The sequence below is a fragment of the Dendrobates tinctorius genome, unplaced genomic scaffold (assembly GCF_039654945.1).
Source record: "Dendrobates tinctorius isolate UK_male_01 unplaced genomic scaffold, ASM3965494v1 ptg000124l, whole genome shotgun sequence".
Lineage (NCBI taxonomy): Eukaryota > Metazoa > Chordata > Amphibia > Anura > Dendrobatidae > Dendrobates > Dendrobates tinctorius.
In genome coordinates this window covers 5,925,144-5,951,411 of record NW_027361792.1, presented here as the reverse complement: position 1 = coordinate 5,951,411, position 26,268 = coordinate 5,925,144, and the positions used below count along the sequence as shown (strand labels likewise).

General features: G+C 47.7%; 1 protein-coding gene across 1 annotated transcript; it reads right to left on the bottom strand.

Moving 5' to 3' along the window:
- Positions 1–474: 474 nt before the first annotated feature.
- CAT (catalase) lies at positions 475–24,995 on the bottom strand. Its single transcript, XM_073541797.1, has 13 exons — positions 24,839–24,995; positions 19,188–19,359; positions 18,961–19,071; positions 18,742–18,872; positions 11,629–11,733; positions 10,831–10,956; positions 10,050–10,241; positions 9,806–9,958; positions 5,597–5,735; positions 4,402–4,532; positions 3,842–3,949; positions 1,827–1,913; positions 475–1,126 (listed from the first exon to the last, which is right to left on the bottom strand). The coding sequence occupies exons 1-13, from the start codon at positions 24,902–24,904 to the stop codon at positions 1,061–1,063; spliced, it is 1,587 nt and encodes a 528-aa protein (XP_073397898.1). The 5' UTR covers positions 24,905–24,995; the 3' UTR covers positions 475–1,060.
- Positions 24,996–26,268: the final 1,273 nt, after the last annotated feature.

Sequence of the window (26,268 nt, the reverse complement as noted above, 5' to 3'; positions counted from 1 at the left end):
AAAAAAAAAAAAAAAAAAAAAAAAAAAAAAAAGAAGATGGCTGCCTTTATACACAAACTGTTCTACCCCTAATCATAGGTTGTGTGTGACATTACAGGCATTTCCATGGGGCAGAGTTGCATTACCAGATACATCCTATGGTCGGGGTGGCGCTGTTTAGAAAAAAGCATGGCTTTTCTTTCACAAACCCTGGACAACCCCTTTAAGGTCTGACCTGCATTTGGATCCTTAGAAAACAATATCTAACCATTTTCTTCCTCTCTCAAAGGAAATCCAAGACGTACAGCTGCGCACAGGACAAGTTGTGGCTTCATTAGTACCGTTTTGTTACTCCTTTTTTGTTTTAGAGGTGGGCTGGGAATAAAAACAATAATTACGGCACTAATTTTTTTTTTGTAATCCAGCTTATCTGACACCCAAGATGTCAACCATTTTTAGGTTTAAAAATAAATAAAATAAAAATCAATCCATGTATTAACTGCATATGGGTTTATTGTAAAAACACAATTATATAATTTCCATTTGACATTGCCTTTCCAGTTACAGAAAACCCCCTCAAACAGAATGGATGGACGGCCGCCATATTGGTCACGTATACAGATATATTCCATTGGCTAGGTGTATGTATCCCTGGTGAACTACAAGTCCCATCAGAGTTGTGACCCGAGGGTCAGTGACTGCTGCAGCGCTGCATTTAAGTGCAATTAGAGAAGGAACGCAACGGAGACAAAGTGCTTATTAATAAAGTTATTGAAATGTCAGTACTAGAAGGCTACAAAAGTTTGTGCGGCGCGCCGATCGCTGGATTCAATCAAACCAATCAATGGCAGTGCTGACAATTATACGGTATTACACGCTACCATTAGCTTCTCATTGTGCCATCATCGGATTAAGTGCTCGATAGCGCTGCCCGGCTATAAATCTGCTTATATTTTCTAAAGAATCGGTAATGAGGAGTCCAAGAATTGCAGTACATTCGATATGGTCTTATCCAAGCAAAATGCTACAATTAAATGGAAGGTAAAATCATGTGAACGGATCATCCTGAGGAAGACGCGGTCTACAGGTTGGACTTGTCCTTTGCAGTTGTGTAGGAGGAATGCTGGGTGTAGGTCTTCACAACTTTCTGTAGAAATGTAAAAAAAAAAAAAATTAAAAAAAAAAAAATTAAAAAAAATAAAAAAAATATAATGATCTATATTAAGAAAGGGTTTTCCAGGCTTCTGATATGACCTATACTCAGGATAGCAGATCATTGGGGGTCCGACACCCCCCACATGAGCAGTTTCCAGTTCTAGCAGCAGCTGGATGTAAACATTAATGGAGCCGGATGGAACAGCACCACACAGTGTAGTGGCCATTCCCAGGTACTGCAGCTTAGCTCCAAATGAAATTAAAGGGAATCTGTCAGCAGGTTACTGCTGTGTAATCTGGAGAGCAGGAGATCGAGGATGAAACACAGAATTCAGGGATGTGTCACTTGTCAAAGGGCTTACTAACTGAAGGATTTATTGCGAAGAGATTGCACTAGTTTACAGACATCCAGGACCTGCATATGTGAAGATGGCAGGAGCAATGATATTTATTTATTCACAGACTGGAGTGATTTGTGACCAGACCAAAGGCTTGCTAAACGAGGGTGTGTGGCTTCAGTAACAATGCATTTAGCCTAAATGGCATTATTCTCCTGCATATAAACACTTCTGATGCCGCCTATAATTTAGGATGAAGCTCTGGTTTGTTTTATGGGAGAGGCCTCACTGATCACCAAATTAACGCAGCACTTACAAAGCATTGCTCCGACTAGTCACAGAAGGGGTCATTACCTTAGCGTGGCCTTCTGCATTGTACTTGTTCAGCAGAGCTTCAATACCGCCACCGTATTTGGGGTCAACATCAGAGAAATTTTTCACCTGGAAGCAGAGAAATGCAGCCGCAATAAGCAATGAGATTTAAGGTCACTTCAGCCACAACACGTGTCATAGGGCAATAATGCGGATACTGCCATCAGTGGGTTTATAGTAGAGATGAGTGAATAGATTCACATATCTGTGCTCCAGCAGCTGTGTCAGTACTGCATGGATTCTGGACAGAAACGCTGCACACCAACATGTACCTGCTGGGATCCCCAACACCTCTTCTGACCAATAGGCCCAGGGTGAAGTCATGCCTGCATCAGACTGCAACAATTATCAGCGCCGGAGCTCCAGGTCAAAAGAGGTGCTGGGGATTCCGGCAATTTGGAGGATTGCAGAGCTTCCAGCCAGCTGATAAAGACCACTGAAGTGGCTGCTGCAATGAGGTCTTATGAATCAATCCACATCTCAAGTTTAATGTATATACGCGTGTATAAGCTGAGTTTTCCAGCACTTTTTTTTTGCTGAAAACACCTCCTTCAGCTTATACACAAGTCATTTTCCCCAAAAGCCAGAGGGGGAGGGGGAGCAGCGGGCCACAGAGGCAGGAGCCGGTGGCTGCTACTTTGTCTGCTGCCAAAGAGAAATGAATATTCATTGCACTGGCAATGAATATTCATTTCTCTTCTAGCACACGCACAGTTACAGCCGCCGGCTTTCAGCAGCTGTAAAAAAAAAACAAACAAACAAACAAAAAAAACCCCTCATACTTTCATTCCCTGGGCGCCCTCGCAGCATCTTGTTGTTCTGGCTTCCAGCAGCTCCTGCGGCTGAGCAATCACGTGCCCCAGCTGAGTGGAGAGAGGTGAATATTCATTAACTGAATGAGCAGGGACATGTGATCGCTTGGCCGCAGGAGCTGCTGGAAGCCGGAATAAGATGCTGCGAGGGCGCACAAGGAAAGTTTTTTTCTTTTTTTTAATGTTTTTCTCATGGGGGACCATGCATACAAGGATAGGCATGAGGAACTATGCAGACAAGGATAGGGATTAGGGGACAATGCATACCCGGCTTATACTCGTGTCAATACGTTTTCCCAGTTTTTCGTGGCAAAATTAGGTACCCGCAGCTTATACTAGAGTATATATGGCATGTTGTTCCTGGGGTTGTCATACATCACAATTCATCCCCATTAGCCCCGATTAGCGGATTAAATAGAGTCTGCATCCTGCCAAACTACAGATTTTGCAAGGATTAACTACAGCAGCTGAAAGTGATCGCTGGGGACCATTTCATGTCCTGAAATTTCACAACAAAACAAAATACAGGCCAGGTTTCTTGAAATACACCTGTTTTCAGTGATTAAGCAATGATTCTGCTGTGCAAAGAAGAAAAAAGACAAAAAAAAAAAAAACTAATGACTCCTGGCTCACCTGGTAAAAATTGCTCTAGTTTACAGAGTGCAGGCAAAAACAGCATTGTGTGAACAAGGCTCAACTATAGATAGCCTTGTTCCAATTCTTAAAGGGAAGGCTCACACAACTGTACAGGGACCACATTTTATAGTCCATGTTACTGCTGCAAGTTGAGGCCACATGTGTGACTGAACCAGCAGCTTTCTATATGCCATGATGCCAGTAATTCAGAATCACAAGACTTGCAGTCGGGCTGGGACTTGCAGTTCTAATTGAATGAGAACATAAGCCCAATATGCCATTATGAGAATTCGCTCCAATGCATGCAGTCCTGAATTAGAGACAACCTCATCAGAAGCCGACTAACCTATTTTTGGGGGGTTTACCTGGCGCCACTCATTTCCACAACTGGAGGGGAGTGGGTGCAGATTAGACGACATTCACAGAATAGAACATGTTCGTTCATCTTGGCAAGTAACTGTAGGGGCTTAGCGAGCGTCTTTGAACAGACCCTTTAAGTAGGATTTCATTTTTCAGATGTGCATCACAGCGAGGCCGATATATACTCACAGCTCTCTTCTGGATAAACACTTGGGCGTCCTTCAGGTGTCCAGCGATGTTGGCGCACAGCCTCTGGCGCTCTTCCTCGCTCAACACTTTGTTGAAAAAGTCACGGACCTGCAGAAGAAAAACCAAGCAGCAAGTCAGGAAGACTCCGCACAGGTTCTCACCTAAATGTCACTAAGAAGCAGTAGACTGATTTTATAGGCATCAATGGGGGGAAAAAAATCTCAGGACCCGGGGCGCGACGTCCTCTGAAGTATTAAAAAGGCTACAACGACGATCAATAGGTGACAACAGATCCACCTCTGAGGCTGCTGTCTGCACATATGGGGTAAATCGCCTTCTATTACATCTATACCTGTGAACAACACAGACCATAGTTTTTAATTGCTCGTAGCCAAAATCCACAGCGAGATGTGGTGGCCAATGATGAAATGACTTTTACATTAATGTCCATTTTCTATGCAGTTTCATGCAACCATTCGCCATCACGTGTGGGTAATATTGGCAGCCCTTCTGGAAAGACATGAATTCACCGCTCCATATAATGCATGACAGCTCCTCACCTGGGAGACGTTGTCATCATCCGAGCTGTTATAGCGAGACACGTCTGCGGACACACGGAACCGGGATTCTCGGGCAGAAGGCTGAGCGTCCGGAGCAGAGAAGCTGTTGGGGTAATAATTTGGAGCTCCAGCTTTTTATAAATAAAAAAAAAAAAAAAAAAAAAAAAAAAAAAAAAAGTGTAATGAGACAGGTCATAGGAAAATGATCTAAAACACACAGGCCATCAGTGAATCCGCTCGCCATAATTTCCCCAGAGTCGACCAGCAAGGTGACCAAAGCCACCAGAACTCAGTTGCAAGTTTGCTGTGGATTTAATCCTATGCATTGCAGGGGGCAAAAACCGCAGCATAAAATGAGAATTTCACACTGCAGGACAATTTCCGTTGTGGATTTTGGTTTTTAAGGCCATGTGCACACGGTGCGGATTCTGCTGCGAATCCGCAGCGTTTCAGGCTCTGCAGAACTGCAGCAGATTTAGCTGCGTTGTACAGTACTATTGTTTTCAATGGTAAAATGAAAAACGCTGTGCAAATGCTGCGGATTTTTCCGTGCGGATTTGTTGCGGGTTCAAATCCGCAGCATGTCAATTCTTTGTGCTGAATCCGCAGCGGTCTCACACCTTCTCCATTGTAGAGGTGCGAAACCGCAGGGCTAAACTGCATGCTAATCCGCAGGTCTCTTGACCTGCGGATTTTTCCAAATCTGCAGCACCTTTCACTACCTGTGCACATAGCTTTAGTAGAGTGAATGAGACAGGAGAAGATCTCACTGACTACAACCAGAACACTGAGCGTTAATATCTGCAAATCCAGACATAAAATCTGCAGTGCAATCACCATGTCATGTATGAGCACAGCCTTGGAAAGTAGTAGTAATAATGAGAATCAATGTGGATCTATGTGAGGGCAGCATATTACAGCTATCGCTCCATGCTCCTGATAACCAAAATAAATGAATGATTAACAGCACCTCCACGAGACGACGGCAGCGGGGGGAGCAGGTCACAGAGGAGAGAACTTTACTGTGATGACCTTACTTTGGGGGGGGGGGGTCTATATATGTGCTGTCAGGTTCCCTTTAATGCACTTATCAGACAAACAGGACATCAACATTTGTAATTTGGAAGGGACAATGGATGATGGTTATGGGGGTGGAGGAGGGGGCGACACCTGGTGGAAATGTGTGCACACATACCCTGGTTGTCAGAGAAGCACATAGGTCCATCCCGCTGGTAATTGGCCACACGAGCCTTGTAGGGGCAGTTCACAGGCAACTGTAGGTAATTGGCGCCCAAGCGGTGCCTGTGTGTGTCTGGGTAGGAGAAGAGACGACCCTGGAAGAAGTCATAATTCAGGTTAAAAAGATATATACTACGAGATAGAACTCAGGATGGGAGGGAGAAAGAAAACCACACATACATTTAAAAGTTGGTGAGAATCAGAAATGTAAAGGCCAACTTTATCCAGTTGTACTGCGTGTCAAATCTCTTGCACCTTAAAGGGTCCCCACCCCTGCCCTGCTGGCTTCTGCCAGGATGTGCACCATCAGCAGGCAGCACTAGTCGTGGTAGGTGCCACACTCACATCTCAATGTGAAAGTAGAGGAACAGGACGAACGATTATGGCGAGGAGATTCTGTATAGGGCTGAAGTCACACTAGACGTATAAGATATCGGTCCGTTTTTCACAGCCGAGAATCGCACAAATGTTTCATGAACAGTGATCCGTATGTCATCTGTGTGCGATGCGAGGATAGGATTTCCTCGCATAAAAGTATCCGTGTGACATCCGTACAGTGAGATTCTCTCACCGGCTTGCAAAATGGACATATAATGGGTCCATAGCCTCAATTTTTTTTTTTTTTTTTTTTTTTTTTTTTCAAAAAATATATATCACACACACGTATTCTATTTTTGCCTGTCAGAGTGATTTTACATTACAGCGCCCTGAATTGCCGGTTTTTCTAAATGTCACCGGTGCGTATTTCTCACAAGCCACACGCATGGTCCGTGCGTAATCAGTTTTTTTCTCGCCCCCATAGACTTGCATTGGCGAGTCTCAGTAGAGATACGGTGGAAATCACAGCATTCTGTGATTTCTCTTGCACGTATAATATGGGCGAGAAAAAAAAAAAAAAAAAAAAAAGGGATGATGGGACCTGCCCCATAGATTAACATTGGTCCGAGTGCTATGCGATTTTTTCTCGCATAGCACTCGTCCGTATTTCTCTCTAGTGTGACTCCAGCCTAGTACATATATCTGTATTATTATTGGTTTTTTTCTGGACCGCTCGTAGGAAATCTCTAAATCGGCTTTACTAATGCAGCCACTGCCGTGCTATACACTGTATTGCAATGACTGCTCTACGCAAAGTATTACTGTGCACAACACTGCAGCCGCCATTGCTACGTCTACATTTGGTAGGAAGACCCTCTTTTTATAGGTGGTTTCCCAACAGGGCAAATTAATAATCACAGGGTGTCAATTGAAATGAATGAGCTGCATATAATGCTCTCACATACCAGGTCCTCGCATTCACTCCAAAGATCAAAAAGGCTCAAAGATTGATTTTGCATATGTGACAAACACTGCATTAACTTTAAGGGAGGTCTAGATTGAAGACACTAAAGGATTCAAGTCCACTTCCCACGTCACTTTAAAAGGATTTTGCCCATCTTAGACATTTGTCGTATACTCCAGAATCTTCCATTACTGCCCGATGGGGCACATGTGCCCCGTCTTGTGAGAATGGGGTGCATGGGATGAACCTGCCAGTGTGTGTTTTTGTTTAATTTACTAACCCACATAAGGTTGTGTCTCTATGGCAAGATTAATATTGTGATTTCCTGCAACTGAGTCACAAACGTTTCCAAATCTGCTGGATTTCCTCTCAGGGTATGTTCTCTCGGTCACTAAACGCTGCGGGTTGGATGCCGATTACATCCACAGTGGCCAGATGTTACAGCATAGTGGATGGGAATTCATGAAGTCCCATCTCCACTATGCGTCCTGAGACGCCTCCGGCTTCCCTGCAGAGTCACACATACAGCGAGTCTTTCCAGACCGCAGCATGTCAAATTTTTGTAGTGTAGACGCTCTGTGTCTGCTGCGCAAATTACTCATTCACCCTCATTAGATGCGGTATCTTATTAGTCACATGCGTATTAAGTGCGGGAACGCAGCTTACTACACACGTGTACCAATTTAAATAACGTTGTACCTTGTTTCAGCTGGAAGTCTGCGTACACTGTAGTTCTCACAATGAGCTGACCGCAAGAAGCGCAGTCACGTACACTGCAGTACCTCCGGTCATCAACTTAAATCTCCGCTGTGTCTGGATGTCAGGCTGGATGGTGGCATAATGCCACCGTTCAGCCAAAGGCATCCCGGTGTAGCAGAGCTGGACTCGTCATGGAACAGTATTGTATATGTTCTCGGCGGACAGGTATGGTATACTGTTGCTTTTTTCTTTATTTCTCTTACAGTAGATAGAGGGTTTCAGTGGGCTACATGCAATTCCGCAACTCCCTGCCGCGGGAAATATGCATGCAGAATTCCCACGAAAAACTAGCGTTTTGCAAGCGTAATGAGCTTGCAGAACGCTAGCGTTTTCCAAGCGATCTGTAGCATCGCTTGGAAAACTGATTGCTTGACAAGTGTGACCAACTTTTTCCGGCGTCCCCACAGCCTTCCCGAGCCTCGCGATGCTCCCGGCAACTCCCGTTCCCAGTGATGCCTTGCAAAAGTGACCCCAGATGACGTAGCATCACGCGAGACCGCCAAGTCATCACAGGTCATTGTCGCAAGGCATCACTGGGACCGGGACTTGCCGGGAGCATCGCTGAAGCCTGGGAAGGCTGCGGGGACGCCGGAAGGTGAGAATATCACAATTTTTAATTTTTTTGTTAACAGGGATATGGTACCCAGGGCCTGGAGTCTCCTCTTCTCCAGATCCTGGGTACCATCTGCACATTTTCCGCTTACTTTGCGGATGGTGGGCATAGCAAAAAGTGGAAAGTAAGCAGATCAATGCATTCCTATGTGTGCCGAATCCCCACGATTCCGCACAAAGAATGAGCATGCTTCGCATTTTTCCGCGATGCGATTCCACCGCGGAAAAATGTGGCGAAAAAAAAAAAAAAAAAGTGGCAAAAACGCATAAAATCCACGACATGTGCACATAGCCTTAAAAGGACTTTATTCTGTCTTCATTTACCATGTAACTATAGGATTCGTAATGGAGAGACGTCTTTATAGACACCTCTCCATTACCAAGCCGTGGGCTTTGTCACCTGACAATACAAAGGTGACATCAACCTCACAAATATTACCCCACTTGCCACCACTACAGGGCAAATGGGAACAGCCAGGTAAAGTGCCAGAAACAAAAATAGTGGAACCCTACGCTATTTTTTTTTTTTTTTTTTTTTTTTTTGAGGGGATCCCACTATTTTTTGCTAATCATTCAAGGTAGGCAGACTGCTGCGTCCTGGTATTTATCAGGCGGGTAAGGTTCATGGATCAAATTAGATCCTTACCAGCCTGAAATACCAGTCCCAGTAGTCAGCTTTACTCTGGCTGGTTAACAAATAGAGGGACCCCATGCTATTTTTTTTTTTTATCATGTATTAAAAAGGAGGGGGACCTCAGATTTCCTACATTTCCTGTGTCGTGTACTTACGGCTGTGTCACAAAATTCACCATTATGTAAATTAATACACATGCGTAGTAAGCAGTGTCCCGCACTTAATACACGTGACTAGGAAGATAGATGCGATAAAACCGCATTAATGATAGTGAATGGGTAACTTACGCAGCTACATAAAATGACATGCTGTGGTCTGGAACGACGTGCTGCATGTCAGTCTCTGCGGGTGAGCTTCAGGCATCAGTGCACGCACAGTGGGCATAGGATTTCTAGAAATCCCATCCACTATGCTGAAACAGATGGATGCTGCAGGTTGGACATTGCGGCTGTACAAAGCGTCCAACCCCCAGCATTTACTGACTGGGGGAACATACTCAATATATCTGCAAACAGGAAATCACTTTTTCCCTTTTCAAAAGCCAACTTTCAATTAGCTTTATTTCAAGTGACCAAAAAAAACACATCAAAAACGCAGGTGACCTTGCCAGTGACATCAGATGCAGATTTGGTGCATGCTTCACCTGCGTCAGATCCTGAGCCATTCCTGATCGTGTGCAGATACCCTCAAACTTCAAAGCAATTTGCACACGACTGACAAGAACGACAGGTTACATGCAATTTGCACAGACTTTTTTTTCTTTTTTTAGTTGTGACTTGTCTGAGAATCACTGTTGCTGTGTAGCCCCCAGCTAAACACAAACCTGCAGAGCTCTGGAGAGTGATCACTGCAAAACGAAAAACTATCCCTGACCTCACCTGCAACATTTTATCCGGGCTCGGCTCTATTCCAGGGGGCATGTTACTTGGATCAAAGGCAATCTGCTCCACTTCTGCAAAGTAGTTGGTTGGGTTACGGTTCAGAACCAGCTTCCCCACGGGGATAAGGGGGTAATCCTTGTGAGGCCAGATCTAAAAAACAGCATAGGGAGAGAAAACCATCCAGATTACATCATGAGCTCCGTAAATGGCTCACAGTCAGATCGCAGAAGTTACTGCTCACCTTAGTCAAGTCAAAAGGATTGAATGGATATTTCTCCGCCTGCTGGAATGTCATGACCTGGATATAGAAGGTCCAGGACGGATAGTTCCCATTGGCAATGGCTTCATACAAGTCATGGATTCCATAGTCTGGATCTGCAGCTGCCAAGCGATTGGCTTCCTCCACGGTCAGATTTCTGATGCCCTGATCAGTCTAAAAGGAACGTACATAAAACCATTACATCGTTGTCTATGTAGGAAGATGATAAATATCTGATACGATATGTACAGTCCATCCTCCGTCATGGCTCCTTCTAGTCAAATCTCTAATATACCCTAAACTGCTCTGCAATAACCATAGCTTTTATTTTATATAGCGCCAACATATTCCAAAGCACTTTAAAATTAGACCCACCCTTCATTACGTTCCCACTCCAGTGCTGCATTGTAAGACTCTCACTTTCCTGGCCCTTTTGGAAAACGCTGCCGCTTGTATGTGTGCATGCTCTGAACACTTTCAGTGCCTGCATAGAGGGGGATGCAGCAGGTAATTTACACGATTGCCGACACTTTGAGAGGTATAGACACATCTAGGTGTTTAATATCAGTAGTAGTGATGAGTGAACATGCTCGGGTGCTAACTGAGGGTCTTCAGCGTTCTCAAAAAATATGTTCGATGTCAGTACCCATCATTTCGGTAAGCGGTCAGCCCATATAAGCCACCTGTATGTAACACATCCTGGTAGAATATTGCACCAAATGACACCACAGACACTACATGCACGGCGACTGTCAGGACTGACCTTGTAATGAAATTTGCAATACACAGGCTCATCTTTGGCATTGACCAGTTTGAAGGTGTGAGAGCCGTAGCCGTTCATGTGCCGGTGGCCGTCAGGAATCCCGCGGTCGGAGAACAGGAAGGAGACCTGAGAGGTAATGATATATAGCAGCGATTAGATGGCGGCTCTTTGGGTGTGAAGACATTTGTATATTTATTGTTCCTTCCTACAACACGCCGAGGGCGAATCTGGAGGAGATCCTGAATATTAAAAGGAAGCACAAAGCCGTCAAAAAGAGCCTCCACCCGTCCTACGCCAGAGGTTATGAGTATAAGTAGCGATATGCGGAGTCTGATGATAAAAAGCCAAACGTGAGTGCTACATAATCCCGGGGCAGGACCGAGAAAAGCTGCGCGCACTCAGCCTAGAAGCAGTGCAAAATAATTCCTACCTCCATACGCAGCCTCAATAGGGGCAACAGAAGCCATGGAAAATCTGAATCCCTGTGATGGTCACATCATAGTGTAACCATAGGGGGCAGTCCCAACAAGATGCCGCCAGGACCATCTGATGGGTGCCAGACTGGCTGATAAAAAGCGCCATTGTGGGAAGTCAGACTGCAACAGATTCCAGGGCGAAAACTTTTGCAAGAAAATAATATTACGGAAAAGGGGTCCATTACCTGAGTAAAGCTCACGTGCCACCTACAGGACAGCCCATTGACCCCATAATGATGTACAGCCTCAAGGCTGCAAGAGTAGAAGCCATTTTTCCCACATCCTTTTAGTACCAAGAAGGCTGGTAATGATCGTCACTTACCTGGTGGAGAGATTCAGGACGCAGCGCCCAGAAATCCCACACCATGTCAGGGTCTTTCATGTGAGTCTGGGGGTTTCTCTTCTGAGAGTGGATGAATGATGGGAACTAAATGCAGAAGGAAAAAAAAAAAAAAAAAAAAAAAAAAAAAAAAAAAAAAAATAAAATAATAATAATAATAATAATAATAATAATAATAATAATAATAATAATAATAATAATAATAATAATAATAATAATAATAATATATATTTTACATATTAAAAATGAAAAAAAAAAAAAAATGCACAGAAGATTCTGCTAGTTCTCCACAGATACCCATGTCCTTAACCCATTACTGACCGCTGACGTGATAGTACCTCGGCGGCCAGTATCCAGCTCTTTGAGGTGGGCTCCGGCGGAGAGCCCACCTCAAAGCCGGGACAACATGTCAACGGTTTTAAACAGCTGACGTGCCCGCAATAGGCGCGAGCGGAATTGCAATCCGCCCGCGCCTATTAACTAGTTAAATCCCGCTGACAGCGGCATTTTACTAGAGCTTCCGGCCGGAAATACGCACGTCGCTGACCTCAGTCACGTGACTGGGGGTCAGCGATGCGTTGCCATAACAACCTGAGGTCTCCTAGAGACCTCTATGGTTGTTGAGGAGGCGGCATTGCCACTCGGTGGTCGGCACTCATAGCATGCTGTAATTCTGCTACATATAGGCATCTGCTCATGTAGCAGAGCCGATCGAGTTGTGGATGCTTCTAACCTCCCATGGAGACTATTAAACATGCCAACATTTTTTTTAAAAAAAAGTGTGTTTTAAAAAATACATATAAAATTTTAAAAATCACCCCCCTTTTATCCCATTCAAAACAAAAATCACACATACACATATTAGGTATTGCCGTGTTCAGAATCGCCCGATCTATAAATAAAAATTAAAAAAAAAAAAAAAAAAGGATCAACCCGATTGCTAAATGGCGTAGCGGGGGGGGGGGGGGGGGGGGGGGACAAAAAGCCAAAATTACGTCTTTTGGTTTTTTTTGGGTCGCCGTGACATTGCATTAAAACGCAATAACGGGCGATCAAAAGATCGTATCTGCACATAAATAGTATCCTTAAAAACGTCAGCTCGGTGCGCAAAAAAATAAGCCCTCACTCAGCCCCAGATCACGAAAACTGGAGATGCTACGGGTATCGGAAAATGGCACTTTTTTTAGCAACGTTTGGAATCTTTTTTCATCGCTTCGATAAAAGGGATCTTCTGGTACTCACTGTAAAATCTTTCATTGGGGGACACAGATAACCATGGATGTATGCTGCTGCCAGGAGGCTGACACTATGCAAAAAAGAAAAAGTAGCTCCTCCACGGCAGTATACACCCACTGACAGGTACCAAGTACCTCAGTTGGTGAAAAAAAAGCAGTAGAAGTAACAAGAACTCAGAAATATGTACCAACCCAACCAGAGGCGCATAGGCCCAAAACAACAATACAATAAACAAACAGGGGAGTGCTGTGTCCCCCATTGAAAGCTCCAAGAAAGATTTACGGTGAATACCAGAAAATCCCTCTCTATCACTTCATTGGGGGACACAGAACCATGGGACGTCCAAAAGCAGTCCCGAGGGTGGGAACATGAAACAAGGCAACCCAAAGAAAGGACATAGGTTGGCCGGTGCGCAACCACCACCTGCAGTACCTTTCTACCCAAGCCTGCATCAGATGAGGCCTGGTTATGAACCCTGTAGAACCTTGCAAATGTGTGCAAGGACGACCTGGTCGCAGCCTTGCAAATTTGGTAATGCCGAAGCCTGGTGACGAACAGCCCAAGAAGCTCCCACAGCCCAGGTGGAATGGGCTCTCACTCCCAGAGGAGGCAGTTTCCCTGAACACAGTAGGCCTCCAGTATCGCCAAACGAATCCAATAGGCGATGGTGGACTTCGAAGCCCCTTCCGACGACCTTCAAAGATGACAAACAGGGAATCGGACTGACGAAGAGAAGCAGTCCTAGAAAGATAGACTCGAATGGATCTACCACATCCAGCTTGTGGAGAGACATCTCCAGAGGATGAACTGGGGAAGGACAAAAGGAGGGAAGGACAATGTCCTCATTGATGTGGAAAGATGATACCACTTTGGGAAGGAACGAGGGAACGGCTCTGAGAACTACCTTGTCCTGATGAATAATCAGGTACGGGGAACGACAGTATATGGCTGCTAACTCAGAGACCCTCCTAATAGACGTAATTGCAATTAGGAAGGCCACCTTCGATGAGAGGAAGGAAAGCGAAATGTCCTGAATGGGTTCGAAAGGCACACATTGGAGAGCGCCAAGGACGAGGTTAAGATCCTATGGAGCTATTGGAGGATGGTAAGGAGGAGCCAGGTGGGCAACTCCCTGGAGAAAGGTCTTCACTTGCGGAATGGAAGCCAGATGCCTCTGGAAAAGGACAGACAGAGCGGATACCTAGCCCTTTAGGGTACTGAGGGATAGGCCCGAGTCAAGGCCTACTTGAAAGAAACCAAAGGAAGGGAAAACTACATTGGAAACACATGGTTTGCCTTGCACCACCAGAAAAAGGCTTTCCAGTACCTATGGTAAATGCTCAGTGAAGCTGGTTTTCTAGCTCTGATCATGGTCTGAATGATCAGGTGGGGAAAAACCCAACTGCTTTAGAACCGCGACCTCAATGGCCGTGCCGTTAAACTCAGAGACTGAGAACTCTGGTGGTAGAGGGGGCCTTGCGAGAGAAGATCTGGACAGTCTGGAAGCCTCCAGGGAACGTCCGAGAGCATGTTTACCAGCTCTGCATACCAAGGTCGTCTTGGCCAGTCTGGAGCCATCAGGATCACTGGAATCCCTTCTGACTTTCTTTTTACGACCCTCGGATTCAAGGGGAGAGGCGGAAACAGGTAAGGGAGCTGAAACCGGGACCACAGAATTACCAGAGCGTCACAACCGATGGCCAGTGGGTCCCCGGGACCTGGCAACAGAGGAACCTTGTGATTCATCCGAGACGCCATGAGGTCGACGTCTGGAGTGCCGCAACGCTGACATATCTGATTGAAGACTATGGGATGGAGAGACCATTCGTCTGATGCTAGGCTTTGGCGGCTCAGGAAAATCGGCTGCTCAATTTTCTACCCCCGGGATGTAAACGGCTGATATGGCCGGAACGTGATGTTCCGCCCAATGCAGGATCTTTGCCACTTCTGCCATCACCTGTTTGCTGCGAGTCCCGCCCTGGTGGTTTATGTACGCCACGGCCGTGGCGTTGCCCGATTGAATGCAGACTGCTTTGCCTGCTAGGAGAGACTGACAGCAGAGAAGGGCAAGGAAGATTGCCCTGATTTCCAGAAGATTGATAGGGAGAAAGGCTTCCTGGGTGTTCCAGCGACCTTGCGCTTTGTGCTGACGGAAAACCGCTCCCCATCTGAAGAGACTGGCATCTGTGGTGACCTGCCACCAAAGACGAAGAAACGACCTCCCTCGCAGGACTGAGGCAGATAGCGCCCACCAGGTCAATCCCTGACCTTGAGAGGCAGAAGCACAGGGTGGTCTAGAGAGACCGTTGTCTTGTCCCAGGTAGACAGGAGGCACAGCTGAAGAGGACAGGTGTGGAACTGGGCGAGGGCATGGCTTCCATGGAGGCAATCATTTTCCCCAGGACTCTCATGCAGGGCCGAAGGGGGAGGGGGGACTGGGTGTTTTAGGGATCTGATTCCCTTGCAGAGAGCTGAAAACTTGTCCTTCGGAAGGAAAACCCGAGCCAGGTTCATGTCAAACTCCATGCCCAGAAATACCAGTTGCTGAGTCGGGTTCAGAGTGGACTTTTCCCTGTTGACTATCCAGCCAAGACGGGCCAGAGTGACTTGAAGACTCTGAACCGAGTGTCGGCGGGATGTGCCTTTGAGCAGCAGATAGTCTAGGTAAGGGAGTCTAGGTAAGGGATTATGAGAATTCCCCTGAAGCGAAGGATGGCCATGACAGTCGCCATGACCTTCGTGAAGACCCTGGGGGCAGACGCCAGGCTGAAAGGAAGGGCCGTGAATTGATAGTGATCCTCCTGGATCGCAAACCGAAGGAACCTCTGATGTTGTACACAAGCAAGAATATAGAGATAAGCATCCTGAATGTCGACAGAGCAGAGAAATTCCCCCGGCTCCATGAAGGCGATCACCGAGCGCAAGGACTTTTTTCGTGACTACAAAAAGATTTGAGTAGAACCCTGAAAGTCGTTCGTTTTGAGGAACGGGTACGATTAACCCGGTGGTTAGAAGGGAAGAGAGCCTGGAGGAACCCTGGTGCCTGAGATGGCTGTCTTTGGTGGGCGAGACAGAAAGAAGTGTCTCGGGGGGGAATTCGATTTTGTAACCGGAAGTATCGATCTCCCTGACCCAGGCGTCGACCACCAACAACCATGCGTACCTGAAGAAAAGAAGCCTGCGTCCCACCCTGGAAAAACTTCCAGGTGGGGGTGACATCACTTAGAGAATCTGTTGGAGCGGGACCCAGAGGACTTGGAGGGTCGGCCCTTTGGCCTCCATTGAGGTGTAGGCTTGAAGGATGGTTTTCTCTGTTTCCCTGAAGCGGAGGGACGGTCCTGCTGGGAGGAGGTTTCTGAAGATGGGAAAGGTCGAAAGGACCTAAAGGGCCGAGGACCTTTCCTGTTGAAAGGGCTTTTAGGTCTGGACTGAGGTAGAGAGGTGCTTTTACCTTCAGTAGCATCTGAAATTACCTGGTCCAGCCTGGCCCCAAAGAGCCTTGGAAGGCTAGGTTGGTGAGAGACCCCTACAGGTCGTGTCTGCTCTCCACACCTTCAACCAAAGGATGAGGTGTATGGCCATGATGTTGCTGCTTGCTCTGGCGGAACAACCGGCCGCATTCAAGGAGGCAGCCAAAAGATATTTGCCGGCGTGAGCAATCTGGTCTGCCAACTCTGCTAGCTCATCTGGAGGAGCTGATGCTAAAAGATACCCTTGTGAAGTGTTTTGGTCCAGGCTGAGATGCTTTCGCCACCCAGGTGGCAGAGCCTACCAAGTGCCAGCGATCCACAACAGGCCGAAGCTTAGCCGTGTCCCCCAAGCCGTGTGTTTGTCAAGTAGGGCTGTGACTGAGCGGTGCACGAGGTGTTGCGCAGCGTCCAAGATGGAGTAACGCAAGGACCTTCATGATGCGAGCGGTGGGAGTGGCTTAGCTGCCGAGCAGTGTCATAGGCTGCTTGCCAAAGGGGTTGCGGTCAGACAGGGGGAACTGCGTGCTTAAAAGTGAAAGTACCCCTGTAATAGGCTGACCGACAAAGGGGGTGTGCACCGAGCTGATATGCGGCCCCTGATAGGTTAAGAAACGGCACCAAGTGAACACGTGCCAAGCAGGGGGGTGTATCAAGAGGAAGCGCCCTGCTGAAACCGAAAGTAAAAGCCGACGGGCTGACGCGCCGGAGGCGTGTCAGAGGTAAGAAGAAAAAGCCAATATACCGACGAGGTAGATGCGCGGCGCGAAATTTGAAATATCGCGCGGACACCAGTAGGTTCTATGGGGTCCGGGGACTGACAGTGCCAGGTAGATGCACGCATGAGGGCGCGAAAATCAAAATGAAGCGCGAACACCGGGAGGTCCTAGTGGGCCTGGGGACCTACAGTGCTGGGGAATAAGGGAGTCTGCAGAGATGAAGCCTCGCACTGTTGGAGCCTGGGGGAAAGCTGTGACAGGGGAAGTATTACATACCTGAGAATTGTTCGGCTCCACTTCAGAGATGAGTTGAGGATCACCACAGGGGCTCTCGGGTGGAAAGGGTTGCTGGGAATGAAGATCCTCCTTCCCACACAGTCTCTAGACAGTGCAGAAGACGGCATCAACCCTTTACAAGAAGGGGGGAGGTCACTGCCGGTGACCACCGTCTCCCTCTCAGAGGAGAGAAGGGGAAATGGCAAGGACCAGCCACTGGAATTTGATCTGGAGCACCCATGAGGGCGACAGGGAAGAGGATCCTGCCTGCGGGCCTGAGAGTTGCGATGTGGGTGACACCACACTGTTTGCTCAGTCGCATAAATGTGGGAAAGCAGGGTGAGAATTTACACCCTGTTACCCTGAAGCTGTTACTGAAAAACAAAAGGGAAAAAAATTAATAAACACACAACATGACCTTAAAGGACCTGAAAGGAAAAAGGATTAGCTGCGGATCTTGGAACAGATCCAGGCCCGCCTGATACAGACACCAAGCACAAACTGAGGCACTTGGTGCCTGTCGGTGGGTGTATACTGCCCGGGAGGAGACACTTTTCCTTTTTTGCATAGTGTCAGCCTCCTGACAGCAGCAGCATACACCCATGGTTATCTGTGTCCCCCCAATGAAGCGATAAAGAAAAAGAACCTAGACATGTTTGGTGTCTATGAACTCGTAGTGACCTGGAGAATCATAATGGCAGGTCAGTTTTAGCATTTAGTGAACCTAGCAAAAAAGCCAAACAAAAAACAAGTGTGGGATTGCACTTCTTGCAATTTCACCGCACTTGGATTTTTTTATCCCCGTTTTAGAGTACACGACATGGTAAAACCAATGTTACAAAAGTACAACTCATCCCGCAAAAAATAAGCCCTGGGAAGAAGGGGAGCGAAAAAACGAAAACGCAAAACCGAAAAAAGCTCTGGTCATTAAGGGGTTAAAGCCATTTCAACAAGAGCAGGGTGATCAGCAGCTATAAACCCCCCAGCATGACTCTTCTCTGGGGTAAACCTAGAATCAAGAGACATTAGGGTGTCGTAGACCCAGATGAAGTCGATGGGATCTGCACGGGGCCTTTTAATAATGAAACATTGCCTCAAGGAAAGGAAGAGCCATGAAGAATCTATGGATCCAGCCAGTAATGGAGGAAAGCGGTGATCACGTACAATTACATAAGTCTCAGGATTGCGGCCATCAATGGACAAACTGTGGCCAGCTAGCAAGCACTGTACTACTACCCAGTAAGTGGCTCCAATAAGAGGCTGATGGGTATCACTGTCCTACTGCCCACCAGTAATGAAAATCTCAGGGTGAAGCCTATAGGGATCGTTCTCACAGAACCAAAGCCTGTTAGATGTAGACATGTCGGAAAGTGAACACGCCCTTTAAGAAAACTCACCAACATGGCGTCACGGATGAAAAAAATGGGGGTGTTATTTCCAGTCAGATCCCAGTTTCCATCTTCTGTGTAGAACTTGACAGCAAACCCACGGGGGTCTCGCACGGTGTCGGACGAGCCAGATTCTCCAGCTGTAAGTAAAAAAAAAAAAAATTAAATAAAAATCTTGAAGAGGACGACAATCTCTTCCCAGATACAGACACAAGATAACAGTCTCACCGACAGTGGAGAAGCGCACGGCGATGGGTGTCCTCTTCCCAATGTGCTCAAATACTTTGGCCTTGGAATATTTGGTGATGTCGTGAGTCACCTCAAAGTAGCCGAACGCCCCTGGAGAAAGAAAACGACAATAATCGATCTTGTCCCCATCATGTAATCCCATATGCGATCTTAGCATGTAAGCGCCAGCTACATGCATACATCAGGCCTCCGGTGCGCGCTCTTACCGGCTCCTTTAGCGTGCACCACTCTTTCAGGGATCCTCTCCCGGTCAAAGTGCGCCATCTCATCGGTGAACACCACATCCTGGACTAGCAGCGGCCCGCGGGGTCCGACAGTCAGAAGATTCAGCTTATCGCATATCGGATTCCCCCCACCTGTCGTAAGGACATCCGGTTTCTGAGGGAACATAGAAATCATGGCGTTATATCCAGGGCTGTGGAGTCGGTAAGCCAAACCTGCGACTCCGACTCCTCAATTTCCCTTACACCAACTCCAACTCAGACTCCACGACTCCGACTCCCACACATATGGCTTATATTTAAGTGAAAAATTTATTGTAGTACAATGTGAACCTCAGACATTTAATCATTTTTATGATCCAATAATCAAGATATTTAGATAGAACAGAATATATATTGGTGTACTACCCGGTTTTCATTCTTTTTGGTACAGATACGATATGGATAGACAGCAATGGCGGATCTTAATAGGGGCGGATGCCCCGGGCCCAAGGTTTTTTGGGGGCCCAGGGGCAGGGGCGGGCTGGGCCGGGTGGCAGAGAGGCAAATGCCCCCCGGACCGCTCCCCCAGCACCTGTACAGGGCCGGCCGTGCCCTGTGCTGTGACGCCGCCGGCAGCAGACAGCCGCCCGCGTCACATTCTATGAGGCCGGGGCCGGGAGCTGTGCACGGCCGTCACCTTGACGGCTGCTCAGCTCCGGCTGTACTTCCGGGTCAGATGTCGGGCGTGCGCGATGATGTCATCGTGCACGCGCCGACATGTCCCGGAGGATGCTGAAAGCAGAGGCGCTGCTGGGGAGCGAGCCGGCTGTGAGGTAAGTATGGGGAACTTTTTTTATTTTTTTATTTTTATTTATAAAATGAATTAAATGGGGGAGGGGGTGAGTGGGGGCTGTACACAATGAAGGGGGGGTGAGTGGGGCCTGTATATGATGAAGGGGGGGGGGGGTGACTGGGGCCTGTATATGATGAAGGGGGGGGGGGGTGACTGGGGCCTGTATATGATGAAGGGGGGGGGGGGTGACTGGGGCCTGTATATGATGAAGGGGGTGAGTGGGGGCTTCACAGGATGAAGGGGGGGATGAGTGGGGGCTTCATATGATGAAGGGGGGGGGGATGAGTGGGGCTGCACATGATGTGGGGGTAAAATTAACTGCACATGATGATGGGGTAGTGGGGCTGCACATGAAGTTGGGGGGGGAAGGGGACTGCACATGATAAAATGGAAGGGGGGATAAGGGGCTGCAAATGATTAAGCGGCACTGCAGATGAAGTGAGTGGGTGATAGGGGACTGCAATGGATGAAGTAAGGGGACTTCAAATTAAAGTGGGGACATTAAAGTGGATCCCCTATGGCCAGGATCACGTTGGGCGATTTTGTGCGTATTGGCCGTAGGCCTACAGCTTATGTGCAACGTCTTTTTAGGCCATGTCCACATGTGGTGGAATGGTGGCGGGTTTTCCGTATGGACCCGCAGCAAACCAAGTGCTGCGGTCCGTACGGCTGTCAATTCCCGCACGGGGACCGCAGCGCTCAGGTGGGAAGGGGGGTACAGGGGCCCAGGTTTTATGAACAGCCCCGGGCCCATAGTCCACTTAATCCGCCACTGATAGACAGATATGGATAAATGGATATATAGATAGAGCAGATTTCTAATCTGCTTTTGCTATTGAAAACATTATCTATGAGCTCAAAAACCTTTCAAGTGATGCAGTTTTTTAAAAAGATGATCAGCTTTTGCAGCTGAAAAACGTATCCTCAAAAAACACAGGAAAAACGCTGTGTGTGAATGTAGCCTTAGATCAGGAATATAACAGCCATTTATAGGACATTTCATAACTTTCCCAAACTCCTATGAAAAAATATTCAGCACATTCTGCATTGAATTACTGTACCCAATTTATTATATATTTTAGTCGGAGTCGGTCCATTTTATACCAACTCCGACTCCACCAAAATGAGCACCGACTCCGACTCCACAGCCCTGGTTATATCCACTGTGGGTGGAGGACAGACGCCTGCATAGGAGCAAGGCCAGGTCATGTGGACCCTCGCCAGGTGGGCATTCACTGGGCTGCACATCCTACAAATGTCTATGGTGGAAAAGACTGAAAAAAAAAAAAAAAAAAAAAAAAAAGCATTGCAGATTTTTTGAAGAGATAAGCCGTGTAAGATCTGTACATGACCTAAATCCCAGACATGACTCCCTGCCAGGACGTCCAGGCATTGCAAAATCTGGAGACGGCTCGGATCATGGGATACTACAGCTGCCAAGTCAAACTGCTGATCCGAAATGTTTACACCAAAATCAAGGCCTGAGAACTTGTGACCGAGTGTTACAAAGGCTTCTATTTACTGTAAATTCCCTGCAGCACCCCCACAGGAGAAGTGAAGCATTACACGACGCCAATGAGATCAAGAGGCCGACCGTGTGATTTGTGCCTGTGTCACGTGAAGGATTCGGGTGGCCTTCGGCGTCTTTCTGCTGTGGCGGTTCTTACACATTCTGATTTGTGGACCCAGTTTTGACTTCTCTTCAACCCCCCCCCCCCCCCCCCCCCCCCCCCCCCCCCCCCCCGACAAGCCAATGCAGAAGCTGCAATCACAAGACCCCTGCAGCCGCAAGATATACTAATGGCATCACTGCAGGTACAGCACGCAACTGCTGAGCCCAGTGATCGGCTGCAGCAGTCGCGAGCTGCCAGCTTGTCCTTGGAACTGCTGCAGTATCCTGCAACTCCCCTCCACCCCAGAAATCTGACAACCCCTTTAAGATCTGTTCTGCCTTAAGCCCTAATCAATGGAGGGCATATATAACTACTGTATATGTTGCACATCTATGAAATTAACCTACAGACCCCCATGGGCTCCACGTATGCTAAACGTGCCCTTTGGTGGATAAGTTGAGTCCTTTATTTCTACCGTAGAGTCAAGCATAGCTTGCATCACCATATGACACATGCATATACTGTGGCATGCCCTGGAGGTACAACATTCAGGAATGAAGCCTCCGATGTGCTGTGCACAAAGGTTTACAGCCGCGGCCATGGTGCAGGGGTCTTGTAGAACAGAGGGGGCTGTAACGGAGTTCTCCTTCTCTTTACGACTAAGGCATATGAAACGTCAGCGAGATGTCCCAAAATCATCGTATGGTAATCCATCTGCTTCCACAGACGTGACTTACTGCAAGAGTCAATTATTCCACATTACACAGACAGTACAAGCCCCTCAGGCTCCGTTGAGCAGCTGTGGAAGTGAGGTTTTGGCTGATCGTCATTCATGAGACCAGAGTCATCTAATGGGTTGCTGGGGACTGTTCAGTCGCTCTGTGACCCCCAGCCAGCGCAGTGGTGGTGGGGACACTCTGACACCCCCCACCCGGCCAACGCAGTGGTGGTGGGGACGCTGTGACACCCCCCCCCAGCCAACGCAGTGGTGGTGGGGACGCTGTGACACCCCCCCCCAGCCAGCACAGTGGTGGTGGGGACGCTGTGACACCCCCCCCCCAGCCAGCACAGTGGTGGTGGGGACGCTGTGACACCCCCCCCCCCAGCCAGCACAGTGGTGGTGGGGACGCTGTGACACCCCCCCCCCCAGCCAGCACAGTGGTGGTGGGGACGCTGTGGTCAGGAGGTTACCAGTGTTCATCCTTCGATTAACTTGGCAGTTATCTTAGGTTTGTAACGGGCAACAAGCTTGCTGACTGTTTCCAAAAGCGATCTCCTAGATGGTAAATGCAGATCTGAACTAAATCAGACAACTCCCCAAAAAAAAAAAAAAAAAAAAAAAAAAAAAAAAAGCGCTAGGTCCATTATTCTATTCTGGCTTCTCTTCATAATTTCCTGTACTTTGTGCACGAGTCCTGGTAAATCCCCAGGACGTGATCCGCTGCCAATAAAAAGTAACAGAAGATAAACAATCAAGAACGATCTGCGTGAGAAGAGCAATCAGAGCAAACGGCGGAGAGCACAAAAGTCAGAACAACAACGACGCTACAGGGCCAGAGTCCAGGAAGAGCGCGATACAGTCCAACGTCTGTGGGAATAATCAGCGGCAGCACCTAATGCCAGCGTGATCATCGGATTACCACTGCTTCCATCCCAGTTATCGGAATGTAGCCACTGCAAAAGAACAGCAGCGGAAATTATGAAAATTATTTTTATTATTATATTTTTTATTATGCAGGTTTTGATGCAGAAATCCATGGCAATATTTGCAATCCAACTTTGAGGTACATAGAAAGCTGGTGACACATCAGGATCAGGTCTCCATCAAAGCCTCAAGATAATGCAGCAGTGACAGCAGCCAAAGTCCAGACTGCTGCACCGATGACCTGATGGATATGTGGAGGATTGCTGATACCGCGGTCAGTGATCTGGGCCCTAGTGACGTTCGACACTCCCGAGCTGCACCTCCCACGCTGTAATCAGGACTTAGCTGCGACCCCGCTCACCATAATGGGGCGTCAGGTCTTTGTCATTTTACTCTCAATTGTTTCTAAGTTTTAGGACAGAATCTGCGACACTGAAGTGAACTAAACTTTATGGAGCTGTGGAATTCATATCACGCGTTTCAGGCTCTGCTCTTCCCCAACAGATGGGAGGTAACTGCTCCCCCCAATAAGGTCGGCAAGTTTTGGACCCACCGTGGTCATCCTGACCCAAACCACATGTGTACGGGGCTCCTCACTCAGAACCGCGACTAGAACCTTCTCCAACTGTAGCAGAACTACAACTCCTGACAGTCACTGACCGGCCGTCACGCTGGGACTTGTAGTATCGCAAGGGTTGGAAACCACTGATCAAGAACCGAAAAAAGAAACGCCACTGTCTGTTCAGATTTATCCCGGACGGACAATTCAGTATTGAATTTAGAAGATTTTTTTTGTGTCCATTTTTGAACTCTTTTCTTCACTTGCACCCGATTCTTTTAGAGATTGTTTGCTTTTTAAAAACTTGCAGAGTGTTTGCACACCAATACTGAGCGGCTTTACATGACATTTTCTATGCCACTTGTGTGTCGCTGTAGTGGAACAGGTTTTGTACTAAATAGCTACAAAAAAAAAAAAAAAAAAAGTAAAAAAGTCAAAAATCAGTTTGTTTTTTTGTTTTTGCACAAAGCAAAAAAGTTTGTGAAACGCATTCTGTTTTGCAAATGAAGAATTGGGCGGCGTGTTCCCATCCAGCGATGGATCGGGGGCGTGCGGCAAGCTCTGGCCAAGCGACTGCTATCACTTATCTAAACCAGATGCAATTGTAGCAAACCCTCAGCTGTGTAGATTCTGGACTCACAGGTTGGTTGACCAGACATTTTTTTTAGTTATTGCAACATTTTGCACTAATTGCACTAGAAAAAATAAAAAGCAACAAGTGAGTGCACAAAGCGGTCACAAATGTGACAGTCACTGAATGCAAGCGGAGATCTTGCACTGCAGACTGCAGGACCCCATCGTCCAGCTGTGGCAGAACTGCACGGCATGCTGGGACAGAGTATGCTGGGACTTGTAGTTCTGCAGCAGCTGGAGATTTCTGGAGCTATGGCCCCTGCGTCACAGCAGCGCACATACAGGAGGGTTCACACAATAATAACCGCAGAGCGCGTCACTAGTGGCGGCGGCCGCTGTCAGGCCGGATACCTGGTTGCCCCGGTTCTCCTTCCACAGCTTCATCTGGTCCGCGCTCTTCTCCCGCTGATCCGCCATGTTGCCCCGTCACTCGCACTAACTGACTGCAGGCGCCCAGCGGAGGCTGCGCACATAAATACCGAACAAGGGCGCCCCGCCCACTAACTGCAGGATGAGGCGCTGATTGGGCGAGAGCGCTGGGAGTAGTGAGCGCTGATTGGTGGAGGGGAGATTGCGGAGAGAACGGAGAAGAGAAAAATAACGTACAAAGGTCGCGACTGACATAAAATACCAGAGAGAGAGGAGAGAGAGGAGAGGAGAGAAAGGAGAGAGACTGACACAACATACCAGAGAGAGGAGAGAAAGGAGAGAGAGGGGAGAGAGGAAAGAGAGAGGAAAGAGAGAGAGGAGAGAGACTGACACAACATACCAGAGAGAGAGAGGAGAGAGAGGAGAGAGAGAGGAAAGAGAGAGACTGACACAACATACCAGAGAGAGAGGAGAGGGAGAGAGAGGGGAGAGAGGAAAGAGAGAGACTGACACAACATACCAGAGAGAGAGGAGAGGGAGAGAGAGGGGAGAGAGGAGAGAGAGAGGAAAGAGAGAGACTGACACAACATACCAGAGAGAGAGGAGAGAGACTGACACAACATACCAGAGAGAGAGAGGAGAGGGAGAGAGAGGGGAGAGAGGAGAGAGAGAGGAAAGAGAGAGACTGACACAACATACCAGAGAGAGAGAGGAGAGAGAGGAGAGAGAGAGGAAAGAGAGAGACTGACACAACATACCAGAGAGAGAGGAGAGGGAGAGAGAGGGGAGAGAGGAAAGAGAGAGACTGACACAACATACCAGAGAGAGAGGAGAGAGACTGACACAACATACCAGAGAGAGAGGAGAGGGAGAGAGAGGGGAGAGAGGAGAGAGAGAGGAAAGAGAGAGACTGACACAACATACCAGAGAGAGAGAGGAGAGAGAGAGGAAAGAGAGAGACTGACACAACATACCAGAGAGAGAGGAGAGGGAGAGAGAGGGGAGAGAGGAAAGAGAGAGACTGACACAACATACCAGAGAGAGGAGAGAAAGGAGAGAGAGGGAGAGAGGAGAGAGAGAGGAAAGAGAGAGGAAAGAGAGAGAGGAGAGAGACTGACACAACATACCAGAGAGAGGAGAGAAAGGAGAGAGAGGGAGAGAGGAGAGAGAGAGGAAAGAGAGAGGGAGAGAGAGGAAGAGAGAGGAGAGAGAGAGGAAAGAGAGAGGAAAGAGAGAAAGGAGAGAGACTGACACAACATACCAGAGAGAGAGAGGAGAGAGAGGAGAGAGAGAGGAAAGAGAGAGACTGACACAACATACCAGAGAGAGAGGAGAGGGAGAGAGAGGGGAGAGAGGAAAGAGAGAGACTGACACAACATACCAGAGAGAGAGGAGAGAGACTGACACAACAT